We start from the raw sequence: 26,942 nt of genomic DNA, 5'->3' as shown, positions 1-26,942 counted from the left end.
GGAGATGGTTATTGGAGGGAAACCCTCGAACCCTCGTGTTTGAGGATGGGCCCTCTTGTTTGGCCATCTTGGGGCTGGGGTGCTTGGAAGTGAGCCGACTGGTGCAGGGGGACTTTGAAGGGTGCGCTCTGCTTGGGGCAGGTCAGCGAGTGCTGCCTCATGCTGCCCAGTCCTGCTGTTTTCACCTCATGACTCCTCCACAGGCTCCCCGTTCGGCATCTCCTCAGGATCCCAAAGGCTCTAGGAGAAGTTGTTGTGCTTGTATCTGGGAGGATCTCCCCGAACGTAGCATCCCGCAGAGTCCTGGAAGGCAGGGGGGCCTTTGTGAGCCCCTTCACAGGCCCCTCCTATCCAGCCTGCCTACCAAATGAAGAAGCAGTCCTGTCCCTGCTTCGCCCTCCATGCTTTCTTCAAGGACGATCTCATCCGCAGACTCACCTCCATCTTCCACTTGTCCGCTGATGACGCTCAAACTCAGAACTTTTCCTGTTCTCAGTCTCTGAGCCCCAGACTTCTATGTTCAAATGGTTACTGAGTGTCCTCGGACATACCTCACATGCAACCATGCAAATGCAGAGATTTGGTGAAACCACACCCGTACCAGTCTCTTCTCTACCCCCACCACCAAAACTGGCCTCTGCTCCAGTGCAGCGAGGCTCAGGCGATGACCCAGCTGCCTGTCTGCTTCTGGAAGCCAGAGGGCTGAATGTCCTCCGTGACACCCCCAGGATCCCATCATTCTGCTAAAACTCGTCTTGCATTTTCCCAAACCTGCCTACATCTCCTCAACTCCACTGCTGCCTCCTTAGTCCAAGTTACCAACATTTCTCACCCAACTAGCTTCCCCAAAGCCTTCTCTGGCCCTTTCCAATCCATTCCCTACTCTTTATTTATTTAGAGAGTGAGGAGAGGGGGTTGGAGAGAGAGAGAGAGAGAATCTTTTGTTTTTATTAATGCTTATTTATTTTTGAGAGAGACACAGAGCATGAGCAGTGGAGGAACAGAGAAAGAGGGGGACACAGAACCCCAAAACAGGCTCCAGGCTCTGCACTGTCGGCACAGAGCCCGACGCAGGGCTCGAACTCACGAACCACGAGACCGGGACCCGAGCCGGAGTTGGACGCGCAACCGACAGAGCCACCCAAGCATCCCATCCATTCTCTACTCTTAACCAAAGAGGTATTCTAAAAACTGCACATCTTTTGGTGGTGCTCCATTGCTCTTAAGCTAAGAGTCAAAATCTGTGCCACCGAGGTAGCCCTGGCACCCTGCTGTCCTCCAGCCCCCGCCTCTGGCACTTTCCCCCTCAGCCTGGTATTTCTCTGTCGTCCAGAACATCATTCTCCCTCGCCCGCAGTGCCCACACTGGGAGGGTTTTCTTCACCCCGTCTCCTGACTAAGCCCTTCTCATGCTTCAGACCTCAGCTCAAATGCCACGACTCCAGACCAGGTAAGATCTGCTGTTCTGTGCTTTGTAGATTCTTCATTGCCTCCTGTAACTCTCATTGACACGGCTGGCCAAAGCCTAAATTTGCACGATGTGTGAATTTACTTCATCAATGCTTGCCTCCCCACTGGAATCTAAGCTCCTCCAAGACAAGAGACATCTCTTTTGCCAGTTGCTGAAACTCCCATCCCAAGTCCAGTGCCAGGGCCACCGCGTCCCCACCCCCTGGCAAGGGTGCTCTGTGGAAGTTTGCTCAGTGGTGGGTCGGGGATGGGTGTATGGGAGGCCTGGAGTGCAGCTTCCGCAGAATCTCCTTCTGTGGACCAAGTTTCCAGTTGGAAAAAGCTGCCTCCCCCTGGTCACCTGCATGGACAGGAGAGGGCCGTGGGGGACCTGCAGGGCCCTGTCAGGGTCAGGATGGGCAGAATTTTCCAAGTCCGTGATGAACAGCTGTGTTCCTTTTTTTTTTTTTTTTTTTTTTTTTTTTAAGGTGGAGCATGAAAAAAATCCTGGAAACTGGAATAACTATTTGCTGGTTGACCCATTTTCCACAGATTAAGCCGAAGAGTTTGCAAATGAGTTGAAAGTGGAGGGTCTGAAGGTTTTTCCTGGAATTGTCATTGTCTTTTAATGGTGTATCTTAAACGAATAAATCGTTACTACTGATTTGATGGCAAATCATTGACTTTATACACAAAACCTGCATTTTGAATCTTTTCGTTCACTAATTTTTTAATGAAAATATCCTTGTATTTTTATCTGGTCCTCTGGTAACCAACAACATGGGCATTTGTCTGTGTCTATAACACAGATTAAGATGGTTGGTCAATGAGACAAATCAGAGCCATCAGTTTGAAACCCTTGTCCAACATGGCTGCGGGCTCCCAATGGGCAGGGCCCGTGTCTTATTCGATTCTCTTCCCCCAGCTCCTGGCAGGATGTTCAGAACACAGAAGGTTGCTCATTGAAATTTGCTGAATATGTGAGTGAGTGATTACAAGTTAAGCCTGGCCTAAAGGGATGGCCTAGAATGACTTCCGGAACAACCTAATTCCTCTGTAAAAATCCTTCCACTGAACCCTTCCACTTAAAAATGTTGTGTATTTTGTTTTTTGTTTTGTTTTGTTAACTGTTTATTTCTGAGAGAGAGAGAGTGAGCTGGGGAGGTATGGCGGTGGGTGGGGGGACAGAGGATCTGAAGCGGGCTCTGTGCTGACTGCAGAGAGCCCATGTGGGGCTCAAACCTATGAATTGTGGGATCGTGATCTGAGCCTAAGTTGGATGCTTCACCAACTGAGCCACCCAGGCTCCCCTTGTTTTGTTTTTAAAAGCGATCTTATTTTCATATACAGAGGGGGAAGAAAATGGTAAGTTGAACCTGGCTGGGGGCCAATATCCTTGGAAGAGTGTGTGCAGGGAAACTTTGGCTAGCAACAAGGCATCTTGCAGTGGAAGGTGGAGTGGGCGGGGGGAGGTGGGGTGGGAGCAAGAGAGTCAAAGGGTCCATGATTGAAGGTGGGAAGAGAGGTCATAAAGGGGCAAGGGGGTTGGGAACAGCAGGAGCACTGGATTTCTTTGAGTGTCACACAAAGCAATACCAATTTTCAAGATGTTATACACACGTCATACACACGCATAGTGCCTTACAGAATGAAATTTCCTTTTTCTAAAGCAAAAACTTTAAAGCCTTTGAAAAGCAACCAGTTTTCTCTTCCAGATGCTGCCTGGCAGTGTTGCAATGAAAAGAGCCTGCCATCTACTTGAAGTGAATGTGGAATGAGCTGTCAAGGTCAGTGCTATACCGTAGGAAGGCTTTCTCGATATTCTTAAGTAGCAGGAGCGCGGCTTGAAAACCAGCGTAGGTGGCAAATGCAGCAGGTGGACATGGGCGTGGCTTGTGGCATTAAGGGGCCCTGACCCGATCCGATCAGCATCTCACACGCAGGGGATGTGCAATAATATTTGGAATGAATTTGTTCGGAACGGCTCAGAAATAGCACAGAATTTACAACCTGGAAATGTTTATAAAGTGTTTCAAGTCAGCTGTGGCTTTTGAGTACAGCCAGACGGAGCAGCTCAGAAAGCGGCCCCTTGTGGCTGATAACCTGAGGCCCCGCTGGGGAACGAAAGCCCACACAACTGAGCCCACGCCATCTCGAAATAGAATCGCTTCCTGTCGGGTAGCCCCTCTGACAAAACCCTTTCTGCTCTTCTCCACTGTCCTTGGAATAAAGCCCACGCTCACAGCCCTGTCTCCCAGCCGGCAGGGTCTGACCTCTGCTTCTTCCCCCTCCCCCCCACGGTGCCACAGCCTCCCTGGTCTTTGCCCTCAGATTCTTCCACTCCAGGACTCACGCACATGCTCTAACCTCTGTCCAGAATCAGACACTCCCACCACTTTGCCTGATGAATTCATGCCTCCTCATATGCAAGTCTCAGCTCCAGGACGCCTCCTCGGAGGTGGGTCCCTGCATCCTTCCCCAGCTGCACCTGCGCTGTGCTTGACTTCAGTTTGCTCTTTCCTCACCGCAAGCTAAGTCTTTCTTTTGTTTGTGTCCCCTCCTGTCTCTCTCTTGCTCCCTGCCAGATGGTAAGTTCCCGGGGTAGAGGATCAGGTCCGTCTTGACTGCTGCTGAATCCATGGTGCCTGTTCCCGCTCCTGACACACAGAAGGTGCTCCATAAATTTTTGTTGCGTGACGGGATGTGTAGGCAAATCGAAGCGATGGAAAGTGAGAGACCCTTTGGACATTGTGCAGAGTCGGCCCCGTGTTTTCCGCCACGAGACGGCCGTCGAAATGGCTAACAGCACTCCACCCGGCCTAGAGGGAAGGGATGGTCAGGAGTAAGGTCCAGGCTCTCCTGCCAACGTGGCCCCACTGGGATTCTGGGACCCACAGAAAGAGGAACAGATCCCTCCCGCCCCACCCTCAGGATTTTCTCCTTGCATATGAAAAGACTGTGAGGGCCCTGAAGATGGGGTGTGTGCATTGGGCAGAATTCTAGTCTGAAGCTTAATCTGAAAAGGAAGGAGGGTGGGGGGTGGCTTGGACACCCATGCTTCTATCCATCAGGGAGCAATCTGGGTCCCACTAACACCCTTCCTCTCTTTCCTGTCTCCATGTGCACACCCAGTGGACCTCTGTGAGGGGAACAGGTGGCAGGTGAATGCCTGAATGACCATGGCTGAGTGCTCCTGCGGGTTAGGGGACAAAGCAGTTGCCATGCAAGGGTTCAAATCCCCCAGGTCTGACTGCAGTGTCTCCCATGAACAGGTCTATTTAAGACGTGATTTGGAACGTGACAATGACATTCAGCGCGTATGCTACCTCCTTTCTTACTACCAGCAGCCTTACCCCGCTCCGCCCTAGATTTTTCCACCTACGCTATTGCCACTTGGCAAAGAGGGAAGCTCAAAGCACACGCTGGTGTGCCCAAATTCTCATTAATTCCTCCCTGTGATTTGGGGAGAAATCGAGGTTACTTTAGTAGCAGCTTCTGAGTAAAAGTAAATAGCCTCTTAGAGAACATACAACGTTCCTGTTTCCGAAACTCCTCCCTGGACACTTATTTGCCAGAGAGAAGTCAACATGCCTTATGGCTGGGATCTAACAGGGTCTAAAGGGATGGTCAGGGACACACGTGGCACATGGTGGTCTTTCGCCTAGCACAAGCCAAGACTGGACCTTCTGGGCCAAAGTGGGTCTTCCGAGGGCAACATTCAGATTTTTGCTTTTTCCCTGCAATGGGTGTATGGTCTTCCTTCCCCAAATGGACATCTAGGCTTGCATGGCAAATTGCCCATTGAGGGGTCCAATTCCCTCCCGGACCTTGTGTCTCCCTTCTGATACTGAACAGTATGGGTAGTGCAATCCCCAGCCGGGAGGCATTCCTGCTGGCAAACAGGCAGCCATTCTCAGAGTGTCCTGACCTTTGCACATGGTTTTTATTTTCCCTCACCACCACGAAGGCAATGTCACCCTCCACATTGGCAGCTGCTTTGGCCCTGTGCTGATGTAGAGGCCCCACTCTTGCCTCGGCCTAGGTCACACGCACTGATCTTCTTATACCTTGCTATAGAGCGAATGTTTGTGTCCCTTCCAAAATTCACATGTTGAAATCCTAACCCCTGACGCGATCATGTTAGGAGGTGGGCCTTTGAAGGTGATTAGGCATCTATGAACTAGGACACGGGACCCTCACGGGACACCCCAAATCTGCCAGAGCCTTGATCTTGGACCTTCTAGACTCCAGAACGGTAGAAATAAATGTTTGTTATTTAAGCCTCAGTCTTTATTATTTTTGGTATAGCAGCCTGGACAGACTAAGACGTAGCTGGTTAATCATGGGCCGGCCACTGAGCCAGACATGGGAGAAGCTCCCACACATACCAGGACTGTATTGCCTTTCACAAGTGAACATATTGCTTCTTGTTCTCTTATTTTTCTTTTAATGTTTATTTATTTTTGAGAGAGAGAGAGAGAGAGAGAGAGCAGGCGAGTGGCAGAGGGAGAGGGAGACACAGAATCTGAAGCAGGTTCCAGGCTCTGAGGTGTCAGCACTGAGCCCGATGCCGGGCTCGAACTCACGCATCATGAGATCATGACCTGAGTTGAAGTTGAACGCTTAACAGACCAAGCCACTCAGATGCCCCTAAAGTGGATATTATAAAAGATGCTCATTATTTAGGTAATGCAGAGTCTGAATAGTTAACATTAAAGCAGGTGCGAACATTATTTGGGGAGAGGGAATGAATGATCTGAGAACCCACGCTGCTTAGGTTCCCTGCTCTGCACTTTGCCTACAGGCTCAGCCCTGACTCCTGGTCTGGCTCTCCTCAATCCAGTGCCCTCCTCACCTGTGCCCACATTCTCACCTCAACGCTGGGCTAGATACTGACGCTGCATTTTTAGACTGATGAGAACAAGAGGACAAGTTTGCTTAAACCGGCAGTCACTTTGAATGGGAAACCAGTGGCCATCTATTTAACATGGGAAAGAGTGCTCTGTAAGATCAAATCCACTTTATTGGATGAATTTTTAGCTGTGCAATGGTGTTCTCTTTAATAACAAGATTGACAAATCTTACACAGGGGGAAAGAGATTTGACACAGCAGTTTAAGGAGATGTTGTTAGCAAAAAACAAGCCGAGCAGAATTAAGTGGCTTCTTCCAGAAAGCAATAATTCCCCGTCTAGTCTCTTTTCACAGCTCATTAATTCTCTAGGCATCAGAAAAAGGTGTCTCCCAATTATCCTGCCACAGGAGAACGATGCTGGTGGATGGAAGCGGACGGTCTACAGCACAGCACAGAAAAGTGGTGATCTGAAGAGGTGGGATGCTCCTGTTGCCGTGGCCACAGCTCAGGAGTCGCCCTGGAGGGGGGTGAGGCGCACCATGATGGCCTCTCTGTATTTGGGAGGGCTTGGCTCAGAGGCCCCTGCCTATCATTATCTGCGGCCTTGAGCAAACTAATTAACCTGTCAGCACCTCACTTGTCTCATTGGTAACAAGGGGCTACTAAGAGCTTCTCCGCAGTGTTTGCAAATGAAGTGCAATCATCCAGGTGAAGTGCCTCATCCACTGGGCGTGTAGTAGGTGCTCAGTAAATGGTGTGTGTGCAGAGATGCGTTCAGGGCATATTCTTAGAAGACAACAGGCAGATGGTTTTTGTGTGTGTTTTGTTTTGTTTTTGCTTTTGGCAATTTCAGTACAAAAATGTCAAGTTTCTGTGGCTCTCAACTCACATGAGACACATGGTTGAGGCAGGCTGGAAAGCAGGGCACGGGATAAATAAGGTGAAACTAGGTGCCCAGTTGTTATAGGTGGTGAGCCAGGAGGGCTCTTGCCAGGCAAGACAAGGGCTTCTTCTCCTCCAGCCAGGTCAACTGCTCAGGCCAGGATCTTAAGACAGCGGAAGGGAATGACAGGAAGTGGGCTTTGACTGCACAAAGGTGGCATCTGCAGGGAACGGTCACAGGCAACACCCATTCTACCTGGCCTGAGAACAGGGTCAATGGGCAATGCTGTCCACACCTACCAGGTGTCAGATTCATGGGGAGAGGAGAATTAGTGGGAACGTAGCGTCCTCTGAGTTCTCAGGGGCTCCTCCCTTATAAGGGGTGATTTCAGAAAGGAAGGTCATGGAAGCTAAGGCAAGAAGTTAGCTCCCAATGCCTCAGGGTCTGACCTGTGGGATACCGCTCTGGGACTTGGGAGGTGCTGAGGCCTATGGGAATTACCAGTGGGCGTGCCTGACAAACTGGCTTAACTCAGCTGTGTGGCCCTTCAGAAGTGATGGGCGGGCTCGGAGCCGTGTAGCTAAGGGCTGTGATCCACACATGGCTGGTGTGCAGGTGCAACGTTTATAAAGTAATCCACCGAAGGTCTGGCCCCCACCAGACTCGACATTTAGTAAGTGCACGCTTACACGAGAACTTCCAGAAAACGATTCGAAGAATGTTTCTTAGGTGTACCGAGTGGTCACGAAGAAGGATTTCCTTGAGATATGAAGGGCAGTCAGTCTTCCTGCAATTGAATCTTCATGAGAGAAGGCAGCGAATATGCACACTGGGATTGGTGTCTGACTAATCGGGGAGCTTTGGAAGAGGACCGCATTGATCTCATTGGCTTCTGCAGCCTCGACGGCTTCTGTAGTTGGCTGAGACACGATACGGCCTGGGTTCATGGAGGCCACGGCAGAGTTAGCCAGCTGGAGACTGGCTCACTCGGCCCGGTGGGGGAGGTTTTAGAATTGGAGATGGAGGCAGGTGTGAAGCGGGCCCCTCCAGTCCAGCTGCAGCGTTAGCTTCACCTGCGGTGCCCCCCTTCTTAGCTGCCTCACCGAGGGCTCTAACACGCAGGCACTGATGGGTGTTGACTAAGGCCAGTTTTAGGTCTGGCGAGGGGGGTTGAGGAAATAGCCCCGCTGTGCAAGCCCTGGACCTGACAGGCCAGGGGTGAGGCCTGGAGCCCACCCGAGAGTCAAGACGTCCCATCTTAGTAACGGACTGCATGCCTTAGATTCCTGATAGCATGCAGTTCCCCGCTGGGGTGCTTCCCCTTTCCGTGGGGGCAGGATTCTAGTGCATTCCCCCATTCCCTCCAAGACCTGCCTCACCACAGAAAAATGCCTGGAACCGGGATTCGGCGCCATGCCCCTGGCAAGAAGACCCCTCCCCCTCCCCCAACCCCTTGCCGGCCCTGTCCCTATGCCTGCTCTCAAGATGGAGTCCACATACCCAAGCACAAGAATCCCCTTCCTCTGAGTATGGCGGCCCCACAAGAGGCAGTTCCCCATCCAGGCTGCCTGCCTCCTCTTCGCACACCAGCCCAGCCTGAGGGGATGTGGGGCCTGAGAGCCCAGAAGTCGTTCCCTTTGCTCCGCCTTAACTTTCTGCCTCACCATGGCGCTCCTCTCTCTTCCAGGGAAGGTGCCTCAGAGCGGGCAGGAACGTGCTTCCATTCTCAAAGGGCAGCTGAGGGCTGTGAAAATCATAATTCTGCAGCCAGGGAGCATTTGAAATCTCTCTCCAGGTCCAGGGCAGCCTCTCAGGAGCCTGTCTGCCTCGACACGTGTCAGCTGTGCTTCATGGACCTGACCATCTGCCCCGTCTGCCCGCCTTCTTCCTGTGCCGCTAAACTGGCAAAGAAAACCTCCGGAAGTTGTCCTTCGGAAGGCCCTTCTCTGCTGTTTTCCCTCTTCAGGTTCCCCGGCTCCCTGATTCTCCCACTGATTGCCCTCGCCCCACGTTTCCTTCCCTTCCCGTCTGCCCCCCTGGGCCTCATTCCTGCTCTCTGGGCCCAGCCTACGGGGAGGAGGCCCAGGGGCTTCTCAGCTGGGCTGGAAGGTGAGGCCTCCCGGGTTCCCCCTCTTTGTGCTTCACAACTGCCTCCCCTCAGGTAAGGGCGCTGAGCCCGAGGTCAGAGTGTCTTGGCAGTGATTGGCGCTGATTCTCATTTTACAATTTTAATTGCTTGCCTCTCTGGTTTTCCTCCCCCCTCCTGGTTTCAGTCCTGACTGGCTCATCTTGCGCTGGAAACTCCACTCTCTCCCTGGATCTCACCACAGGCTGAGACCGTGAAAGAAAACTACAGCGAAGGTGATAGGTACTTTGTGATTCTTGGGCCAAAAGTGCGAGAAAAGAACCAGCCACTGGGTTCTGCCTTGGGCGGGAGCTGTGGGGCACAGTACGATGGGGAATGGCCAGAAAGTGGCCCATGACAGCTGTACATGAGCTCGTGGGTGCGCTGGGTGGCCCAGGCCAGCTTGTGAGAGTTACTTCCAGGAGACCAGGTATCTGGGAGGCTACATGTGACATGCAGAACACGGCAGAGGAAACACAGAGGAGGACAGACCATCAAGGACCTTGTCCTCCGTAGCTCTCAGAAGGTGGACACTGCTCTGGGAGTTGGAAGGAGTCGCCTGCATGACGTGGATGGACCTTAACCCATGAGGTCTGTGAGCCTAGCCCAGGACCAGGGGTGTGAGCTTCCGGGGGGGGGGCAGAATCTCCCCGCCCAGAATCCACAACAAGCCTCAGGGTGGTAGGGATGAGGGGCGAGGGGTGCTGGCCCTTGGAGGGGAGCTGCTGGGTGGTCTGTGAGATCCAAAGAGGGGGGTGATCCCGGCCAGCCGGCAGAGAGAAGTGTGTGTGAAGACAGAGGGCCCTCTGTAACTATCATTGTGGGGAAACCCATCCTGCCGGCAGGGCTGGCAGAGGCCGGGAGGGAAGAGGCAGCATTGCCACAGGGGCCCAGGCCACGGGCCCCCTACTCAGGAAGGCCTGAGCTGGGAGATGCCGGGACTGGACATACTGTTCCTCCCCGTGGAGCCTTGATGGCCCCGGGGCCCCCCAAACAGCGCAGTCACATCATTCCTCCTCCTCCCCCGGCTCTGTGGCAGGTGCTGTGCCCCTAGAGGCCAGCGAGGGGAGGTCGTGGGGACAGTACCGTCCTCACACCGAACCCGTGTTCTCCCGGGACCCACCCAGGCCCTCGGGCCCGTCCTCTCCCTCCTGCTCGGCCTCTGTATCGAGCTCCGTTTCAGCACAGCCCCCCGGCAGGGGTGGGCTAGGGAGGTATTGGAGGAGCCGGCCTTCCCGCCTCATTTCTGCCAGCTCCTTGGCACAGCAGCTGGGCGTGTTGGTCTCGTAGGTGTCATGGAAGGTGTTGTAGTCCACCTCGTAGAAGCCCTTTTCCAACGTGAGGACTGGCGTGAATCGGTGGCCCCAGAGCACCTCTGTATCCATGTAGGAGCTCCGTGCCTGGCAAGTCATACCTGGGGGGACAGAGGGCACAGGTGTGAGGACTAGCCACGTCCATCATCCATCGTCCAGCCGGCATTTGTGCACCTCTACTTGGGCTGAGCACGTTGGAGATGTAAAGCTGAAGAAGGCACAGCCCTCGCCTTGGGGGAGCTCCCCGGGTGGGGGCGGGTAGAGGCAGAAAAGTAGAAACCAACATGCGAGATTCTGGAGTAGGTTCCTAGAGACTGGGGCAGAAAATGCTGGAACAGACAGAGCCAGTGACATGCATTAAGGTCTAGAAGACTGAGCTACAAAAGAGGCAGGAAAAACGTCTGAACAAAGATAAATACAGAGTGAGTGAATGTTGAGAGACTGACAGGCATGTAGGACACACAGGGATTGTTTGGGGGTAGACACATATGGGCAGAAACCTCTCTCCCTCTCTCTCTCTCTCTCACTCACGCACACACACACACACCTTGGCTCCTCGACTGGCATGCTCCAATGCCTCCATTCCCTGTCTGCTCAGCCCTTGCATGCTTATGTTATTTTTAGGTGTCGCTTTTTCTCCAGGGAGGAGAGCAGCTTTGTTTATGGATGAGGAAGCCTCTGTGTTTGGGGTCACAGGAAAGCAGCTTTCTGATATTTAATCTTCCGGTGGCTTGCGCTCTTAACTGAAGGAGAAGCCCTCTCCAGCTCACGGGGTCTCATGCACACCGAACCCAAGTGAAAGGCCGCTTCCCACCCATTTGTACTCCAGTGCTGGGTACCCCCAGTGCACCCCACACACCGTGGGCTTGCAGCCCGCTCTCTGCTCCCGGGGTGCTGCCTGGGCTGGGCCTTTCCATTCTGTTGTCCCCTGTCACGGCCCAGAAGAGGGGCAGAGGCCTGAGCTGGGCACTGACCAGCCTAGACCCGGGCCAGATGTCCGCAGGCTCGGGGGGCCTTGGAGAAGACAGCGGTACAGGACGTCCACGGGGGCCTTTGGGCCACATCTCCTGGGGCCCTCCCCTTGGGATATGGCGGGGGCCACCCTGCAGCTAGAGAGCCCACCTGTGTCCCTGATCTGGAAGGAAAAGACGCCCTTCTAGGTGTCAGACATGGTGCTGTACACAGGACACTCCGTGTAATCACTTCATCCCCCCCGGCCACCCTGTGAGACGGATGGCGCTCGCTTTGCTGACAAGTTAACAACTTGCCCACACTCACGCAGGCTGGTTGTGGCAGAGCTGTGCCAGTCAAAAACCCGCCTGAATCCACGGCCCGTGCCTGGCTCCGAGAGTGTGGCGACTAAGACGTTAAGGTCACGGAGAGGAGAACAGGTGTGGGTGGGAGCTGTCCTCCCCTGGTCTCCCGGGGACTCCCTGTGCTCATGGGAGGGGAGGAGGTCAACCAGGTCGGGCAGGTCACCTGCAGGCCACTGACTCTGAAGGATACCCGAGGGGTGGAGAGCCAGTTCGGCTGGGTCGACACCTGATCCCTCCATGGCAGGTGGGAGCAAAGGCATGAGGGCAGTGTAGGGCATAACTGTCCAATGTGTCCCCACCTCTCTGACCTGGCGCCTCCTTTGTGGTCCCAGAGTGGAGCTCTTCCTCCAGAAGCTCAGCCCCTGTTCGGATCCCCAACCCAGCACCAAGGGCGGTGTGGCCTGCAAGTCCCCCTCCCCCTGCTCTGCTGTAGGCTTCCTGCGTCCTGACTGTCCTTGGCCCCAGGGGCTCCCTCGGCTGCCACCATATGCTGTCTGGCCAGGCTCCAGCCCCCAGCAGATGGCCGAGCAGCGCCCCCCCCCCGCGCCCGTCCCTGAAGCCTATTTGCACCCCCAGCCAGCTTCCCCAGGCTCCGTCCAAATGGGAAGGTTTGTGAATGCCCCGTCTGAGTTTCCCACCCAGCCACCAGCCTCCGAAAGGTGAGGAAGGCTTGTTTGGCCATCTTTGTGACAGGCCGCTGAAATTCTGGGAGGCGGTGTGGTGCGGCAGACAAAACTCTGGCTCTGTAAGTGGAATACCTGACTATGAACACCTTCTGTCTGCACGAAGCTGTGCGACGCAGCATCAATGTCTGCTAGACGGGACTGGAGTGACCCTGGGGTGCTGTGGCGACAATTAGAAAACTACTTATCATTCCGAGCCTGAGTGCGTTTTCTCCGAGCGCTCCGTCTACTGGGTGAAAAGAAGAGAAAAGAAGGCAAGGAGAGGAAGAGAAAGAAGAAGCAGGGTGCAGGGTTCTGCCGGAGGGCTCCTCACCCCAGGAGGTGTGGCAGGGGTGGTGGGAGTGGGGGCTCGCACAGAGGCCTTGGCCTTTGAGGAAGGGCTACCAGCTGCCCGTGAGGGTTCACAGCTGAGCAGGGAGGTGCCAGACTGGCCACGAAGAGGGCGTTTGCGTGGGGTGTAGATACGCTGTTTTCGGCTCGCCCCGTGTGCACTCAGCCGGCCTTCCGCAGGGAAGCTTATGGACAGGCTTCTCCAGAGGGGGGCCAGCCAGAAGAGCTGCTCCAATGGCCCTGGGGCATGGGCCTCTCTCCCAAAACAGGATCCTGTGACTTTGGGAATCCTTGGGTTTGGGAAATGCCACACCGGAGCCTCTTCTTGCAGAGTGACCCACAGCACGGGGAGACACCGTCAAGTCCTGCTGTAAAGAAGCCAGGGCACCCCATTTGACTGTATTTCTCCAAGTTCTCTGGTCACAGAACTCTGTTTGGGTAGACATGTGCTCCAGGATGGGGTAGGGCAGCGTGGCCTGCCGAAAGCGAGGGCCAGCTTTGAGGCCCCCTGCCTTCACAGGCATCCTGGCTCTTTGACTGGCTCTTGGACAAAAAGTAGACCAATGGCCTGCCTGTCTGTGCCTCTGTTTCTTTATCTGTAACTTAAGGACCATCATCTCACAGGAGGTGGGAGGGCATTAAAGGCAATATGATATGTTGAAAGTTTAGAACTGCGTGGGGCAATTGGAGGGTTCAGTGAACATTAGCTGTTGTTACTCCCTCTTGAACACTCCCTCTTGAATACACCCCTCAGGTCACACCGTTAGAGACTGGGCTGGCTGAGTGTGCCATCCCAGGATTCTTAGGCACCAACCTCCACCTTCTAGTCCTGGTGACCTAAGCTCCCGGGCACGTTGGAAGGTTCCGTGGCCGAGGAAGATAAAGTGTCTTACCTGTTGCCTCCACCATCCCTTCTAGAATGACCACGACTTCAAACTCCTCCTGATCCAGCTGGGCCCGAGACATCTCCCAGAAAGGGCTCTTCTCATTTATCTCGTGGGAGATGATGAGCGGAGACACCAGGAAGAGACGGTCATCCCCAGTGTCGAAGCCCACGTTAATGTCCGTCTGGTTCAGGGGGATGAACTCCCCTTCTTTGGTCTGCCGGGACTTGATGAGTTTGGCGCGGATGGAGGCCTCCACAATGTGGGAGTTGCGAAGGTCACCCACCCGGAACATGAGGCAGAGCTTCTCGTCCCGCATGGAGATGACCGCGTTGTTGGAAAACATGAGGGTCTCTGCTCTCTTCTTTGGCTGACTGATCTTGACAAACATGCACCCCACCATGAATGCATTGACGATGGAGCCAAGGATGGCCTGGACCAAGAGGAGTATGATCCCCTCTGGACACTTCTCTGTGATCACCCGAAAGCCATACCCAATGGTGGTTTCAGTCTCAATGGAGAACAGGAAGGCAGACACAAAGCCGCTGAGGTTTTCAACACAAGGAATCCAATCTTGGTCACCAACGTGGTCCAGATCACCTCGGATGTAGGCAATCAGCCACCAAATGAAACCGAAGAACAGCCAAGTGATGGTGTAGACCATCGTGAAGACAAGCAGGTTGAAGCGCCATTTGAGGTCCACCAGGGTGGTGAAGAGGTCGCTCAGGTACCGATAGGTTTCTTGGACGTTGCCATGGTGGACGTTGCACTTGCCACTCTTTTCCATGTAGCGCTGGCGGGGCTTCTTGCCTTCTGCCAGCAGACGGGTGCGGTCTGTGGCAATGGGGATGTAATCCCGGGCCTGTTTGGGAATCTTCTTAGGGTCCCTGGGAGTGACTCCAATCTCCATATCCTGGTTCATAGCATTCCTAGAATCGCCAGCCATAGCTGGGATGCGTAGAGTTAAAAAAGACATCATCAGTGAAGTGGACTGTTCTGATTCACAGAAACATGGGCCTTCAAGGTCACCCTTGCTTCTGGGTTCTCAAAGGCCCCTCATCTGGTATACAGTAGACCCTACTGTGGCGTTCTCAAGGGCAGGGACCATGTTTTCTTATATTACCTGCTTGTATCCCTGGTGCCCACTACAGGTTCTAGCATATAGTAGCAGCTCAATAGTTGCTTGCTGAAGGAAGGATGGAAGGAAGGAAGGGAGTAAGCGAGGGAAGTGGGAGGGAGGGAGGAAGGAATAGTTGTTTGTTGGATGAGTAAGTATGTTGGTGCAAACCGCACATCGTGTTGAAGGGATTTAAAGATATGTGGGAGCAATTTAAAAAATAAAACCACAACAATTTATTAAGTGCCTGCTACAGTCCATGCATTACACATGGACCGTCACTTGTTATCATGACAACTGGTTGGAGTTGGAGCGTGGGGTCTCACTGTTTGCTTAAGCGTCTATTTATTTCTAATAGCCCCCCCCCCATTAGAATGTAAGCTCCGCATGGGCACAGTTGTGTCTGTTTTGTTCCCTCATACATTCCAAATACCCAGAGGCTAGCCCAGAACATACTGTATCCTCAAAAAGTACTTATTGGATAAATGAATAAATAAATAAGAAAATAGAGTCCCAAAGCAGTAAGTAATTAAGTGCTACCTGGGCCACCAAACACGTATGTAGGGGAGCTGATAATCTGGATTCTTGATCACTGGGCCCAAAGTCTGTGTTTTTTTCTTTTTATCCCCCTGTCTCCTTTCTTTTTGTCTCGGATCTCAGCAGCAGACAAAAAGGAAAAGGCAGTGGGTGTCGGATTCACCATGTGGTCACTCCTCCCGTCTGAGTGGGGAGTGCTGCCTGAGCACTTAGTAATATGACAAATTGCAGTGTAGACCCACCATTAAAAATCTTGACACAGTAATTCTGTGGCCTCTAAAAAACTGAAATGGACAGGACATTAATGCCCCTAAGGTTTTCAAAAGGGCTGCAAACTTTTATGTGGAATCAAAAAAGAATGCATGAAAACCAAACTCACAGATACAGAGAACAGATACAGGGCCAGCAAAATGGGTGAGGTGGTCAAAAGGTACAAACTTCTGGTTGGAAAATAAGTCCTGGGGATGTAATGTACAGCATGGTGGTTACAGTTAACAGAAAGATGCTAAGGGGGGTGAGTCTTCAAAGTCTTTGTCACAAGAAAAACAATTGTAACTACACGTGGTGATGGATGTTAAGTAACTGTGGTGATCGTTTTGCAATGTATGCATCTATCAAATCATTGTTATACACCTGAAACGAATACAATGTTACATGCCAATTATCTCAGTAAAATATCTCAATATTTTACTCAAATATCTCAAAAAATAACTTTCAGAAAGGGCTGTGAAATATTTTTGGAGGATCTGCCATACTTTAAAGAAATATCTAGATACCTGTAATAGTCCGCTATTTTTCAGATATTCCGCCCCTCGCATTTAAAATACTTTAAGGGGCATCTGGGTGGCACAGTTAAGCGTCTGACTCTTGGTTTTGGCTCAGGTTATGATCTCATGGTTTGTGAGTTTGGGCCCCACATCAGGCTCTGTTGCTGACGACATGAAGCTTTCTTGGGATTCTCTTTCCCCCTCTCCCTGCTCCTCCCCAGCTCCCTCTTTCTCTCTCTCTCTCTCTCTCTCTCTCTGCCTCTCTCTCTCTCAAAATAAAAAAATAAACTTAAAAAAAAAAACCAACTACTTTAAGACTCTGCTGAAACTAGGAACGACCATGAGAATCTCTACAGTTAATAATCACAGCTTAAATTTCTGAGCATTCATGAACCAGGCCCTGTGCTAAGAAATTTACATCCATTAGCTCATTTCTCACAACAAAGCTATTAGGCAGGAACTGTTATTATCCCCCCAATTTTCAGGCAAGGACAATGAAACTCAGTTAAGTGGCTGTGTTAGGATTTGAATCTTGGTTTATTTAGCTCCAGCCTGGGGTCTCACAGGACCCACCATATAATGGCTTCTAGACATTGATGTTCTATGGCTCCTGCTTCAACTAATGAGCTGCCTATTCTGGAAAGTTCTAGGAGCTTCTGATCCTGGGGGAATTCACCTCAGGAGATGCTGTTACTCAGCCCTTCACCTTTACAAGTAAACTTGTCTTGATTTCACAGGTGCTCCCATTCCGAGGAAGCAGGGTCCCTGGTAGCAAATCCCAGATGCATGTTCTATAAACCATGGAGGAAGAGTTCACCCATCACAAAAAAGTCAGATGATCCTGGCAGACCTTTTTCTCTGCTGCCTGGGTGGTTGCAGCAATTTCAAGGTAACCTTTAAAATATCACATTGAAGGGTCATCAGGAAGGCTGTTTGTCTCAGACATCCGTTGGCCATTTCCCATTCTGCAGAGGGCCACCTGCTCCCTGCTCCCTCACATGGCAGTTACAAAGATAAATGAAACCAGGAGCGAAATGCTTGGTGCTGCTTTGCAGAATCCCAAGCGTGATGTCACTCTGCCCCTCGGTAGGAGACTGTTTACTGACGACTCACTCAGAGATGCCCAGAAACAATGAGAATTGCTGCTAATTCCAATGCCTTGTGTGCTCCTGGGGACTCCAGCTGTTGGAACCCAGAGAGGGGTCTAATAGGAGGGCTGTCCATGGACTCCCCAAGCCACTGACTCTGGGCAAGGGCAGGTGCAGTGCTGGCAAGAATGAGTCACTGGCTAGGGCACCTGGGGAAGCACCTTCTCCTGCCCCAGCTCTTCCGGAGAAACAGCTTTTCTGCTGATTTTCTGCACTGTTTCCTTCTTTACTTTTAAACATACTTTTGTATGTTCTTGTAGGAGAAAGCCTTGCTCTGTACTAGAAACAGAGAAAGATTTTCTAGGACCCCTCAGTCAAGATCTGAGAATTCGTTGTGCTCAGCAGACAGGGAAAGGGTTTACTTGATACTGGCATCCGTTCTCCAAGTGTACTAAAATCATCTGCCAGAATCATTTCTTGCTCAGCCCAGGCTGAGATCTGGGTTCTAGCCCAGCTTCCAAGAAACTTGTTCTGTGACCCAAGGAAAAACAGTGTTAACTTTCTTTGCCTCAGTTTACTCTGCTATGACCCCAGATAATATTTTCCACCATTCCAGCTCTGGGGGCCATTATGGGGATCTAGGGAAAGACTACATGAAAACAAACAGAAGTGTGAATGTAAATATAGATCCACAAACTCTCCTTGAATTGAAATTTAATGCAATGTCCCATTAACCCCCACTTGAAGGATGAAGAAAGAGACACAGAGCATCTAAGTCAAGGACTGAAGGGCCCCGGTGGGCCATCTGCTGGGCAAGGCACCACGCTCACAGGTATGGAACCTCTCCTACCCGGATTTCTTCCTAAGAGTAAGTGAAATGCCCATTCTAGAAATCTTGGCCTCCAATGCTATGGGCCCATAACATGAGAAGAATTTTTAGGGACGATGGAGATGAGCCTTTTGAATCGGATTTTCAAGATCTATTCTATTAACTCATGCACCCATTCAGCAAGCGTTAGTGGAGGAACCAGTCCACCTTTTGTGCTAAGAGCTGGAGAGTAAGTAGTGAATGAGGTGATACAGACCCAGCCTCCATGCCCTTTAGAGTCTAGCACTGCCCCCTTTGAACCCAGGGGTCTGGGCCGGGGAGAGGCTTTGGACCGGAGGAGGCAAGCCAGTAAGAGAGCTGCTCTCTGCAGGACCGGGAAAGGCACTGACTTGAGCAAATCCCATTAAACCCCATCAGGCCTGGTGCCGCTACTCATCTGTAATCCTTTCCTGTGTCTGTGAGTAGGAAGCTGTGCCCAGACATGATTAAAACTCTTGGGAAAGACAGAGCCTGAAGTCCGGCAAAGTGGTGAAAACTCTTTGATATAAAAGCACAAATGGAGAAAGAATGAAAGGAGGCACAATCAAAGGAAGTTGTACTTAAAAAAAAATTTTTTTTAACATTTATTTTTGAGAGACAAACAGAGACAGAGTGCGAGTGGGGGAGGGGCAGAGAGAGAGGGAGACACGGAATCCGAAGCAGGCGCCAGGCTCTGAGCTGTCAGCACACAGCCCAATGCAGGACTCGAACTCACAAACTGTGAGTTTAGATGATGCCTGAGCGAATCTGACATTCTTTTAAAGGGGCCTCTGTATGAAGAATTCCCACCCCTCCCCCACTGGACACACACAGTAAGCAAAGTCCTGTGTCATGGGGATGCTTTTTCTACAAAGTCAGGAGCCATGGACACAGTACCTTGATACAAGCTGCACTTGGGAGTCGGCAGGGTTTCCGGAAGGGAGCACTAGGCTGGGAGTCTTGTTTCAGACTGGTTCCCTACTGTGAAAAGGAGAAGAGCAGATATCCTTCACGATTTCTTCCTTTCTCTCTTACATATGCTGAGTCAGTGTCTTCCCAGAGATTTGGGATATGGGATGAGGCTGGAGGAGGGGCCATGAAGAACATACTCCTATTTCAGGCTAAATATTTGTATACTGTTCTACATGAATCTCTGTGGCTATTGCTGAAATATGAAAATGCTCCAAATGGTTGATGAATAGGCTGTCCCAATGCTCTCGAGGACCTTCAAGATTAGCAGGGAGTAGGGGCCCTGGGTGGCTCAGTCGGTTAAGTGTCCGACTTCAGCTCAGGTCATAATCTCAAGGTTCGTGGGTTCAAGCCCCACGTCGGGCTCTGTGCTGACCGCTCAGAGCCTGGGGCCTGCTTCAGATTCTGTGTCTACATCTCTCTTTGCCCCTGCCCCACTTGTGCTCTGTCTCTCTTTCTCTCAAAAATAAATAAACATCAAAAAAAAGAGAGAAAGGTTAGCAGGGAGCATTAAAGGTGTTACCAATGGATTATGTGCTGGGTATAGAGAAGGCATATGCAGGCGGGCAGAATTCTAAGATGCCCCCATTATTCCTGCCCCCCCCCATAGAAACTCCCTGTAATTCCCCCAGATCTGGGGAAGGGATACTCTCTCCCGTGACACGCCACAGCTGATTTTAAGAAAGGGAGACCACCTGGGGTGAGCCAGACCTAATCAGGTAAGCCCTTAAAGGGACTGGGGCTTTTTCTGAAGCAGAAGCTTAGAGGCATGAGCGGAATTAGATGAGAGGGAGAGGCTCTTGGCTAGCTGTGAACATGGAGGGGGCCAGGTGGCAAGGAAAGTAGTGACCTCTGGGAGCTGACAGCAGCCCCTCGTGACAGCCAGCAAAGAAACAGGGACCTCGGTCCTAATAACCACCAAGAACTAAGTTCTGCCACAACCAGAGGAGCTTGAGTTCCAAAGGAGTGCGTAGCTTGCTGACACCTGGATTTTAGTCTTCTTAGACTCAGAGCGAAGAACACAGTCATGTCATGCTTGGACTTCTTACTTAAGAACCCTAAGCCTAAAACTGGCTGTTGTTTTAAGCCATTTAGTCTACAGTCGTTTGTTGTGCAGAGAAAAATAAGACAAAACAAAACAAAACAAAAATAAACAAAACCAAAAAAACCCACTAACACAGACTAGAAGGGGGAACCAGGTAATAAGTAGTTAGGAAAGCTGACCCTGGCATCAGATTGCCCAGCTTCTGATCTGACCTGGAGCTGAGGGACTTTGGGGGAAGTTACTGCTCTGAGCCTCAGTTACTTTTTCTGCAAAATGGGGATGATGAGGGGACCAACCAGGGAGGGCTGCCGTGAAGACTGAATGAAGGTTGAGGCCAGCACTTATTTTCCATCCAGGGTAGAGTTGTGGGGGTGGGGCAGGAGGGCTTCAAGCAATTCAGGAGAAGAAAGAGCCAACAGCCCCTAGTGTCTACTGGGTATCAGCATCATGCTTCCAGCAGCTTCTTTCACTCCACAGGGAGGCACGGTCTTCATTTTCCAAAGAGGGACACTGAGGGGGAGCGTGAATAACTTGCCCAGTCACGCAGCAACTGTGGAGAAGCTCTCTAGAACCCACAGTAGTTGTGCTGGATGAGTCATTGCTGCTTGGAAAGGAGCTCTCACCTCGCTCCGGTCTCTCTGGGGTCCCCAAGAGGCTGGGCCTGAAGAACTTTCTAAGAACTCTCTCGCCCGTGGCCCTTGCACGTAGAGGCAGAGGCTGTTCTGGGGCTCAGATATGGGTGGCTCACTCTTCTGCGCCTCTCTTCCTGGGTCCCGATGAGCTGCCCTCCTGGGGCAAGAGCGGGATGAAGAGGGGGAGGGAAGGTGACCAAGACAGGGGAGCCCCAAGCACGAGCATGGCGGGGATCTGGGAATCCCTAGAGGGGGGGCCTGGAGCATGGGGTCGGGGTCCCCTGGCGTGTCCAGCATGACCCCGGCCACTCTCCCGTTGCTGGTCTCTTGGAATGAGACGCAGGGGGCTTTCCATGACCCTTCTTTTCTCAGCAGGCTGCCAGAGGACAAAGGTTGGAAACTGCAGTTCTGGCCTCTGCCTTTATAGCTCCCTCGGGGCCACCCAGGGCTGCCCTTCCTGACCGACGCACAAGCAGCTGGAGAAGCTCGGGGGGGGGGGGGGCAGCGGAGAGCAAGACCGGCTCTGTCCCCTGGATGGGTGGGGCTGGCCCAGAAATCCATGTCTGAGCCCTGCTTCCCCAAGGAGGGGGTCCCCCAGAGCCTGTGTCCAAACCACACTGATGGGCTGCCTGCTGCCAGGGGGCCAGTCCTGCTCTCCCAGCTTTCAAAATAACCATCCTTAAAAAAAAAAAAAAAAGAAAAACAGAAAAACTTCAGCGCATTCTGTGGTTTAATGGCAAAAGAGCACAGTAGTAATACATCTTTAAAAACCCATCAGGTATTGTATTTTAAAGCGCAATCATTTTGCAGCTATTTGTTCTTGTTCACTTAGATGGAAACCTATTCTTTAATTTGGTATGTTGTGGTTTTATTTTTTGAACCTAAGTTCGAAAACGATCTGGGTGATAGCACGTGTGAGAGTAGGCGTACAAGCCCATCGAAAACTGTAATGTGCAGATTCAGTCATTCATCCAATCCGTGAGACCTCCACTGACCAGTCACTGCAGGCTTTGACTGTGCTGGGCCCTGGGGGTAGGAGGAGGTAGAAGAGCACTTTACCATCTTTCTTGTGCTTTCTAGTCCCAGAGATCTTGTTAAGATGCAGATTCTGATTCGGCTGGTCTGGGGCTCCCAGAGCCTGCATTTTATCAAGGAGCTTCCAGTCATGTTAATTCTGCTGATCCTCTCTTTTTAAAAAAAAACTTTTTTAAATGTTTATTTTGTTTTTGAGAGGGAGAGAGAGAGATAGACAGAGTGTGAGCGGGGGAAGGACAAAGAGAGAGGGGAAACAGAATCCGATGCAGGCTCCAGGTTCTGAGCTGTCAGCACAGAGCCCGGCATGGGGCTGGAACTCATGAACCGTGAGATCATGACCTGAGCGGAAGTTGGACGCTTAACTGACTGAGCCACCCAGGTGCCCCCCTCTCTCTCTTTTTTTTAATGTTTATTTATTTTGAGAGAGAGAGAGAGAGAGAGAGAGGGCACGTGAGCGAGGGTCAGAGAGAGTGAGAGAGAGTGAGAATTCCAAGCAAAGCTCCATGCTGTCAGCGCAGAGCCCTACTCAGGGCTTGATCTCAGGAACCCTGAGATCCTAACCTAAGCGGGTATCCAGAGTCCCTTGCTCTTGGGTGGTCGCTTCCCCAGCTGAGCCACCCATGCGCCCCCTGCTGGTCCTCTTGGAGTTGCAAGACTTCCCTGCAGGTGCACATTGTAATCAGCCCGGAGCTGGACACCAGGCTGATGCCTACGTCCCGCCCCCAGAGAACCTGACCCCAGGGGATTCTAACAGCAACCAAGATCGAGGACCACTAGTGTCTTTTCTGCCCTCTAGGAGTCACGGCCTGCTGGGGAACACACGGCAAACAGTCAGGGTAGCAGAGAGTCATGGCCAGACCAAGAGACAGGTCTTAATTTGGCTTGGCCAGGGTGAGTGAGGAAGGGCCAGGAACGACTTGGTGAGGAAGGTACCCGGCGAGTGAGGTGGACTGAGCTGCTCGCCATGAGACGCTGGTGGGCTAAGCACCTGTCATGCGCCATCTCTGTGCCAGGTGATGTTTACACACTGCCTCATTTAATATTCAAATAGATCTATTAAGCCTGCCTTAATTTACAGATGATTTAGTAACTTGCTGAACGTCACTGAGCTATTAAGCGGCTGGACCGCGTGTGTCTGATTCTAAAACCTCTAAAAGCGGCTGCCGCTGCCTCTGAGGTTACTCGTCCTCGGCCCTCGGGGTTTGACCAGGCTCTCAGTGGCTCTGAGCCTCAAGGGGAACCCGACCCTGAAATATCTGGCCCAGGAGACTGCCAGACGGACATGCGCCTGGTCTGTGCCATGCAACCACTTCAGGATCTGCTGCTGGGCAGCCCCACGTCCCCAGGCTGCCCGGAGCCGCTTTCCTTTTCCCCCCGAGGGGACTGTACCTTCCATCCACCCTCCTACTTGCCCTCAGAGGCCCTCTGCTCAGGCTTACAGCTGCTCCTTGACTTTTTCTAACAACGGCAACACTTGCCCCCACAGGTCCCTAACTGTTCCAAAGAGACAGAAGGGGGGGGAGGGTCTGCGTGTCCCAGCTAACACCTGTTCAGGTATAATCACCGAGTGCCCCTTCCACTCCCAGAAATGTCAGGGTTTGCACAACATGGCCCCATACAGGGAAGACACAACTTCCCGGCCGTCACCGATTCCTCTAAGAGTAAGTCTCCTGCCTCTAAGGTGTGTCTATTTCTGCCAGGAGTGGGGTGAATACCTTGCCATTCCTGAATTTCTTAGCTGAGTGGGGCGTGCAGCCTGCGGTAACCAGAACCCATGAGGCTGGCGCCAGACTCTGCGGTCCACGGAGCTCAGTGAGCGGAGGTGCTCGGCTGAATTCTTTCCGAGCCCCCTGGCCACGTACAGATAATATACTTTCTGCCATTTTGCATTCGAATAGAAGCTCTCTTTAGGCCTTCACTTTCATGTTTTTGATAGAGACAAGGATTTTACAAGATTTAATTCTCTTTATCCTGGGAAAAGCAATTATATGAATACATAAGTGCAACCAAAACTTGCTCTGGGTTTCGGGAGCACAATACAGAGCGGTGGGGAGTGAGGTGAGGACACACACACAATCCTAACGGGAACAACTGTTATTCAGCCGCTGCTGGTTGTTACCATGCCAGACTATGGAGCTGGTGCCGTAAGACCTTCCTCTTTCTTTTTCCAGAAAAACAAGAGATGAAGACTTTTTTTTTTTTTAGATGAAGACTTTTAAACAGGGATTTTTTTTTTCAATGTTGACAACGAATTCAACGATTTTTGAAACAGCAGGCTAACCAAAGAAAATAGATCCGTGAGTCAGATTCAGTCTGTCAGCTGCCAATTTATACTCCCGGGCTCCTGAGTCGGAGAGAGGCTTTTTCCTCACATGGGCGCGTTGGATTGTACTTTGAGTTATGCTGAGCATGGCGTTAAGAGTTGTGGTGGCACCAGAAAATTCTCTCTAACAGTTCTTCTGTGAACACGGCCCATCAGCCCTCAGTACACGGGAAGCCAGAAGGCCCATCTGGGACTCACATCACAACAAGGAGAGGGGTAAATGGGTTGTCCTTCCCTGCCCACTGGTCCGGTTCCTATGGTCCTAACAAGCCCTGTCTCCTCACCGACAGCCTTGTCCTCCCCAGTCTCCTCCATTGTGCAGGCGACTGTCGTGACCCCTCCGCCTTCCTACAGTGAATCTTCTGTCTAGCTGCCTTTCCCTCTCCGATTGCACCCTTTGCAAGTACGCTGTCACGAGTAGAATCTTGGACAAGCATTGCAGCCCGCCATCTCAGTCACGGTGGACGTGGTTCTCAGCGGGGAGAAAGTTCTATAATGTCTATAAATGCCTCAGAGAAGGTGGAGGGAGCTCCCTCTCCAGAGGGGGGCTGTAAGGACAAGAGAATGGGGCAGGTCAGCTCCCAAGCTCGTTTCTGGCTCCCAGGTAATGGATGCTGATCACCAGCGATGACAGAACCCTAGAACAATGGGACTGCGAGGCTCTGACGCGGGTAGGGCTCGACCACCTGTGCTGGTCTTAGGCCCAGGCTGCTCCTCGCCCTCATGGGCCCGCAAGGGCTTGGGGAATGCCTACTGTTGGTTCTGCTCCAAGCAGAGTGCCCAGTAAAGGGGGTTCTGCCAAGATCTGCCATTGCCAAAGTGAACTTGGGCACCCCTCTCTCTGGAGCGCAGAGGTCTCCCATGGCTTTGTGGGTGGGTGGGGGCTGCATGTGGAAGGAGCAGAGTGAAGGGCTTTCATTGAAACATGGAGCCAGGGACAATGTGGTGGGAGGAACCGCCTGTGTCAGGACACTTCATCACTGCGGATGTTCTGGCACACCATGTTCCTGATAGCTCGGCTGCCAAGGCCACTGCGAGGGAGCCACTGTGGAAGGCAGGTGAGGAGGCCTCAGGCGACGAGGGCCTCCCCTGCCCCGACCTCCCGACCGCATCGGCCTGGCTCAGACTGCCCCTTCCTGGAGAGCGGTCACAGACTCACACATCTCCCCCTGCCCAGGCATCCCAGGCCTCCATCCTGGGGCAGCCTCTCTCCCTTCCAAGGAAGGGGAGCCCTTGAATCTGGCCCCTCAGCACGAGTGTGATTATCATCTAGAGCCAAGCCAATGTCTGAGGCTGCTCCTAGAATAACTCAGCTGTGCCTCGTTTCCACTCAGAGCATCTATTCCGTCTGCGCCCCACCTTCCCTCTGCCCTTTCCACTCGTTCTGCTATCGTTTAAAACATGTGCTCGATTTATTTCCTGTAGCTGGTGACGCTGACTTCTTGTTTTTCTTCGCAGAACAGCCGTCGAAGTGAAATGTGCATGCGTATGCTACTCCGAATAGGTGCCTTGTGTAAATCAGCTCACTTAACCATCCCAACAACATTTTAGAGCAAAGGACTGTGTCTGTTAGACAAACAAGGAGACTGAGAGTCAGAGAAGGTAAAGAAATTGCCGACGGTCACGTGGCTCCTAAACAGCAGAACCCGGTTTTGAACTGACCGTGGCCGAATTGCAGAGCTGGTGCTCTCCTGCTCTCCCACGTGAAGCCCACCCAAGTCCAGAGCACTAAACAGAGTGCGATCTTGGTTCTGAATTATAATCCTGACTTTCCTGGCCGCATATCTGGCTCTGAATTACACATTACTGCATAGGTCCCTACCTGGGGTCTCTTTCCTATGTAAGAAATGGAAATATCCAAGGGAATCATAATGGTAATGAAATAGCTGCCATTGTTTCAGGGAAATTCTACACTACCAGACAATAGTATAATATACTTCGTTCCCTAACCTGAACTGTTACAGGCTAAGAGCAGGCACGAAGTTATGAAATAATACCAGTATTATTGGTATATGTCATCAGGATGGAATAATAATGGTAATTGGCATCTCTGTTGGGGGTCTCTCAGAACTCTTGGATTGGCTCATGAGAATCCTATAATATTAATCTCACTTGCTAGTTGCATAGTTGTGGCTTACACAGGGCACACAACGGCTGGTTAACTCCCTCCCAAGATGATGACACTGTAGACACAGCAACACCGAGTGTGAAGTTTTATGTCATATAAACACTGAAAAACGTAACAAAGGCTTAATAGGTGGCTTTGACTTCTGGCTGCACTTCTGGTGAAGGGGGCCAGTCAATGCCACAAGGGGCACCAGAAGGTTGAGTCTGGGGCCTTTGGAGCCGTGGGCAGCCCAGACAAGGGAAGATAATTAGCTGTCTTTCAAACTGCATCTTTGGAGACTTCGGCACCAACATTCTAAGGAAGTAATAAAAATTTGTGCGTTATTTTATGGTATCTGGAGAGAAACATGTACTCTATGAGAAGTGCTGTGGACTAATCCCCTGCTTACTTGTCATTAAAGAAACAAAAATACTGACACTTCACCATAAAGATAAAAAGCAAGGAGAGGAGGATTAAAGGGTGTTTCACTCAAGGTTTGGTTTTGTTTTGTTTTGTTTTGTTTTGTTTTGTTTTTTTGGAAGACACAGTTCTTGTCCGAAACGGGAGCAGGCAGATCTGGCACTTGCTGGTGGAGTTCAATTCTTTGGAGAAAATACAGAGACAAAAAGATCATTTTGA

General features: G+C 51.6%; 1 protein-coding gene across 2 annotated transcripts in view; it reads right to left on the bottom strand.

The window, feature by feature from the left end:
• Nucleotides 1-6,454: 6,454 nt before the first annotated feature.
• Nucleotides 6,455-26,942, bottom strand: part of KCNJ5 (potassium inwardly rectifying channel subfamily J member 5) — a 29,326-nt gene continuing 8,838 nt past the window's right edge. Inside the window, exons 2-4 of one of the 2 annotated variants that reach the window (XM_045483456.1) lie at nt 19,090-19,173; nt 13,846-14,784; nt 6,455-10,724 (exon numbers count right to left, since the gene is read on the bottom strand). In XM_045483456.1, coding sequence (XP_045339412.1) covers nt 10,402-10,724; nt 13,846-14,782 — 1,260 coding nt within the window. In that variant the 5' untranslated portion in view covers nt 14,783-14,784; nt 19,090-19,173 and the 3' untranslated portion in view covers nt 6,455-10,401. The remainder of the gene's footprint in view (nt 10,725-13,845; nt 14,785-19,089; nt 19,174-26,942) is intronic. The other variant, XM_045483455.1, reaches the window with a different exon arrangement.

Source organism: Leopardus geoffroyi, chromosome D1, assembly GCF_018350155.1.
Source record: "Leopardus geoffroyi isolate Oge1 chromosome D1, O.geoffroyi_Oge1_pat1.0, whole genome shotgun sequence".
In the NCBI taxonomy this organism is placed as follows: Eukaryota; Metazoa; Chordata; class Mammalia; order Carnivora; family Felidae; genus Leopardus; species Leopardus geoffroyi.
This window is presented reverse-complemented; position numbering and strand designations above follow the sequence as displayed.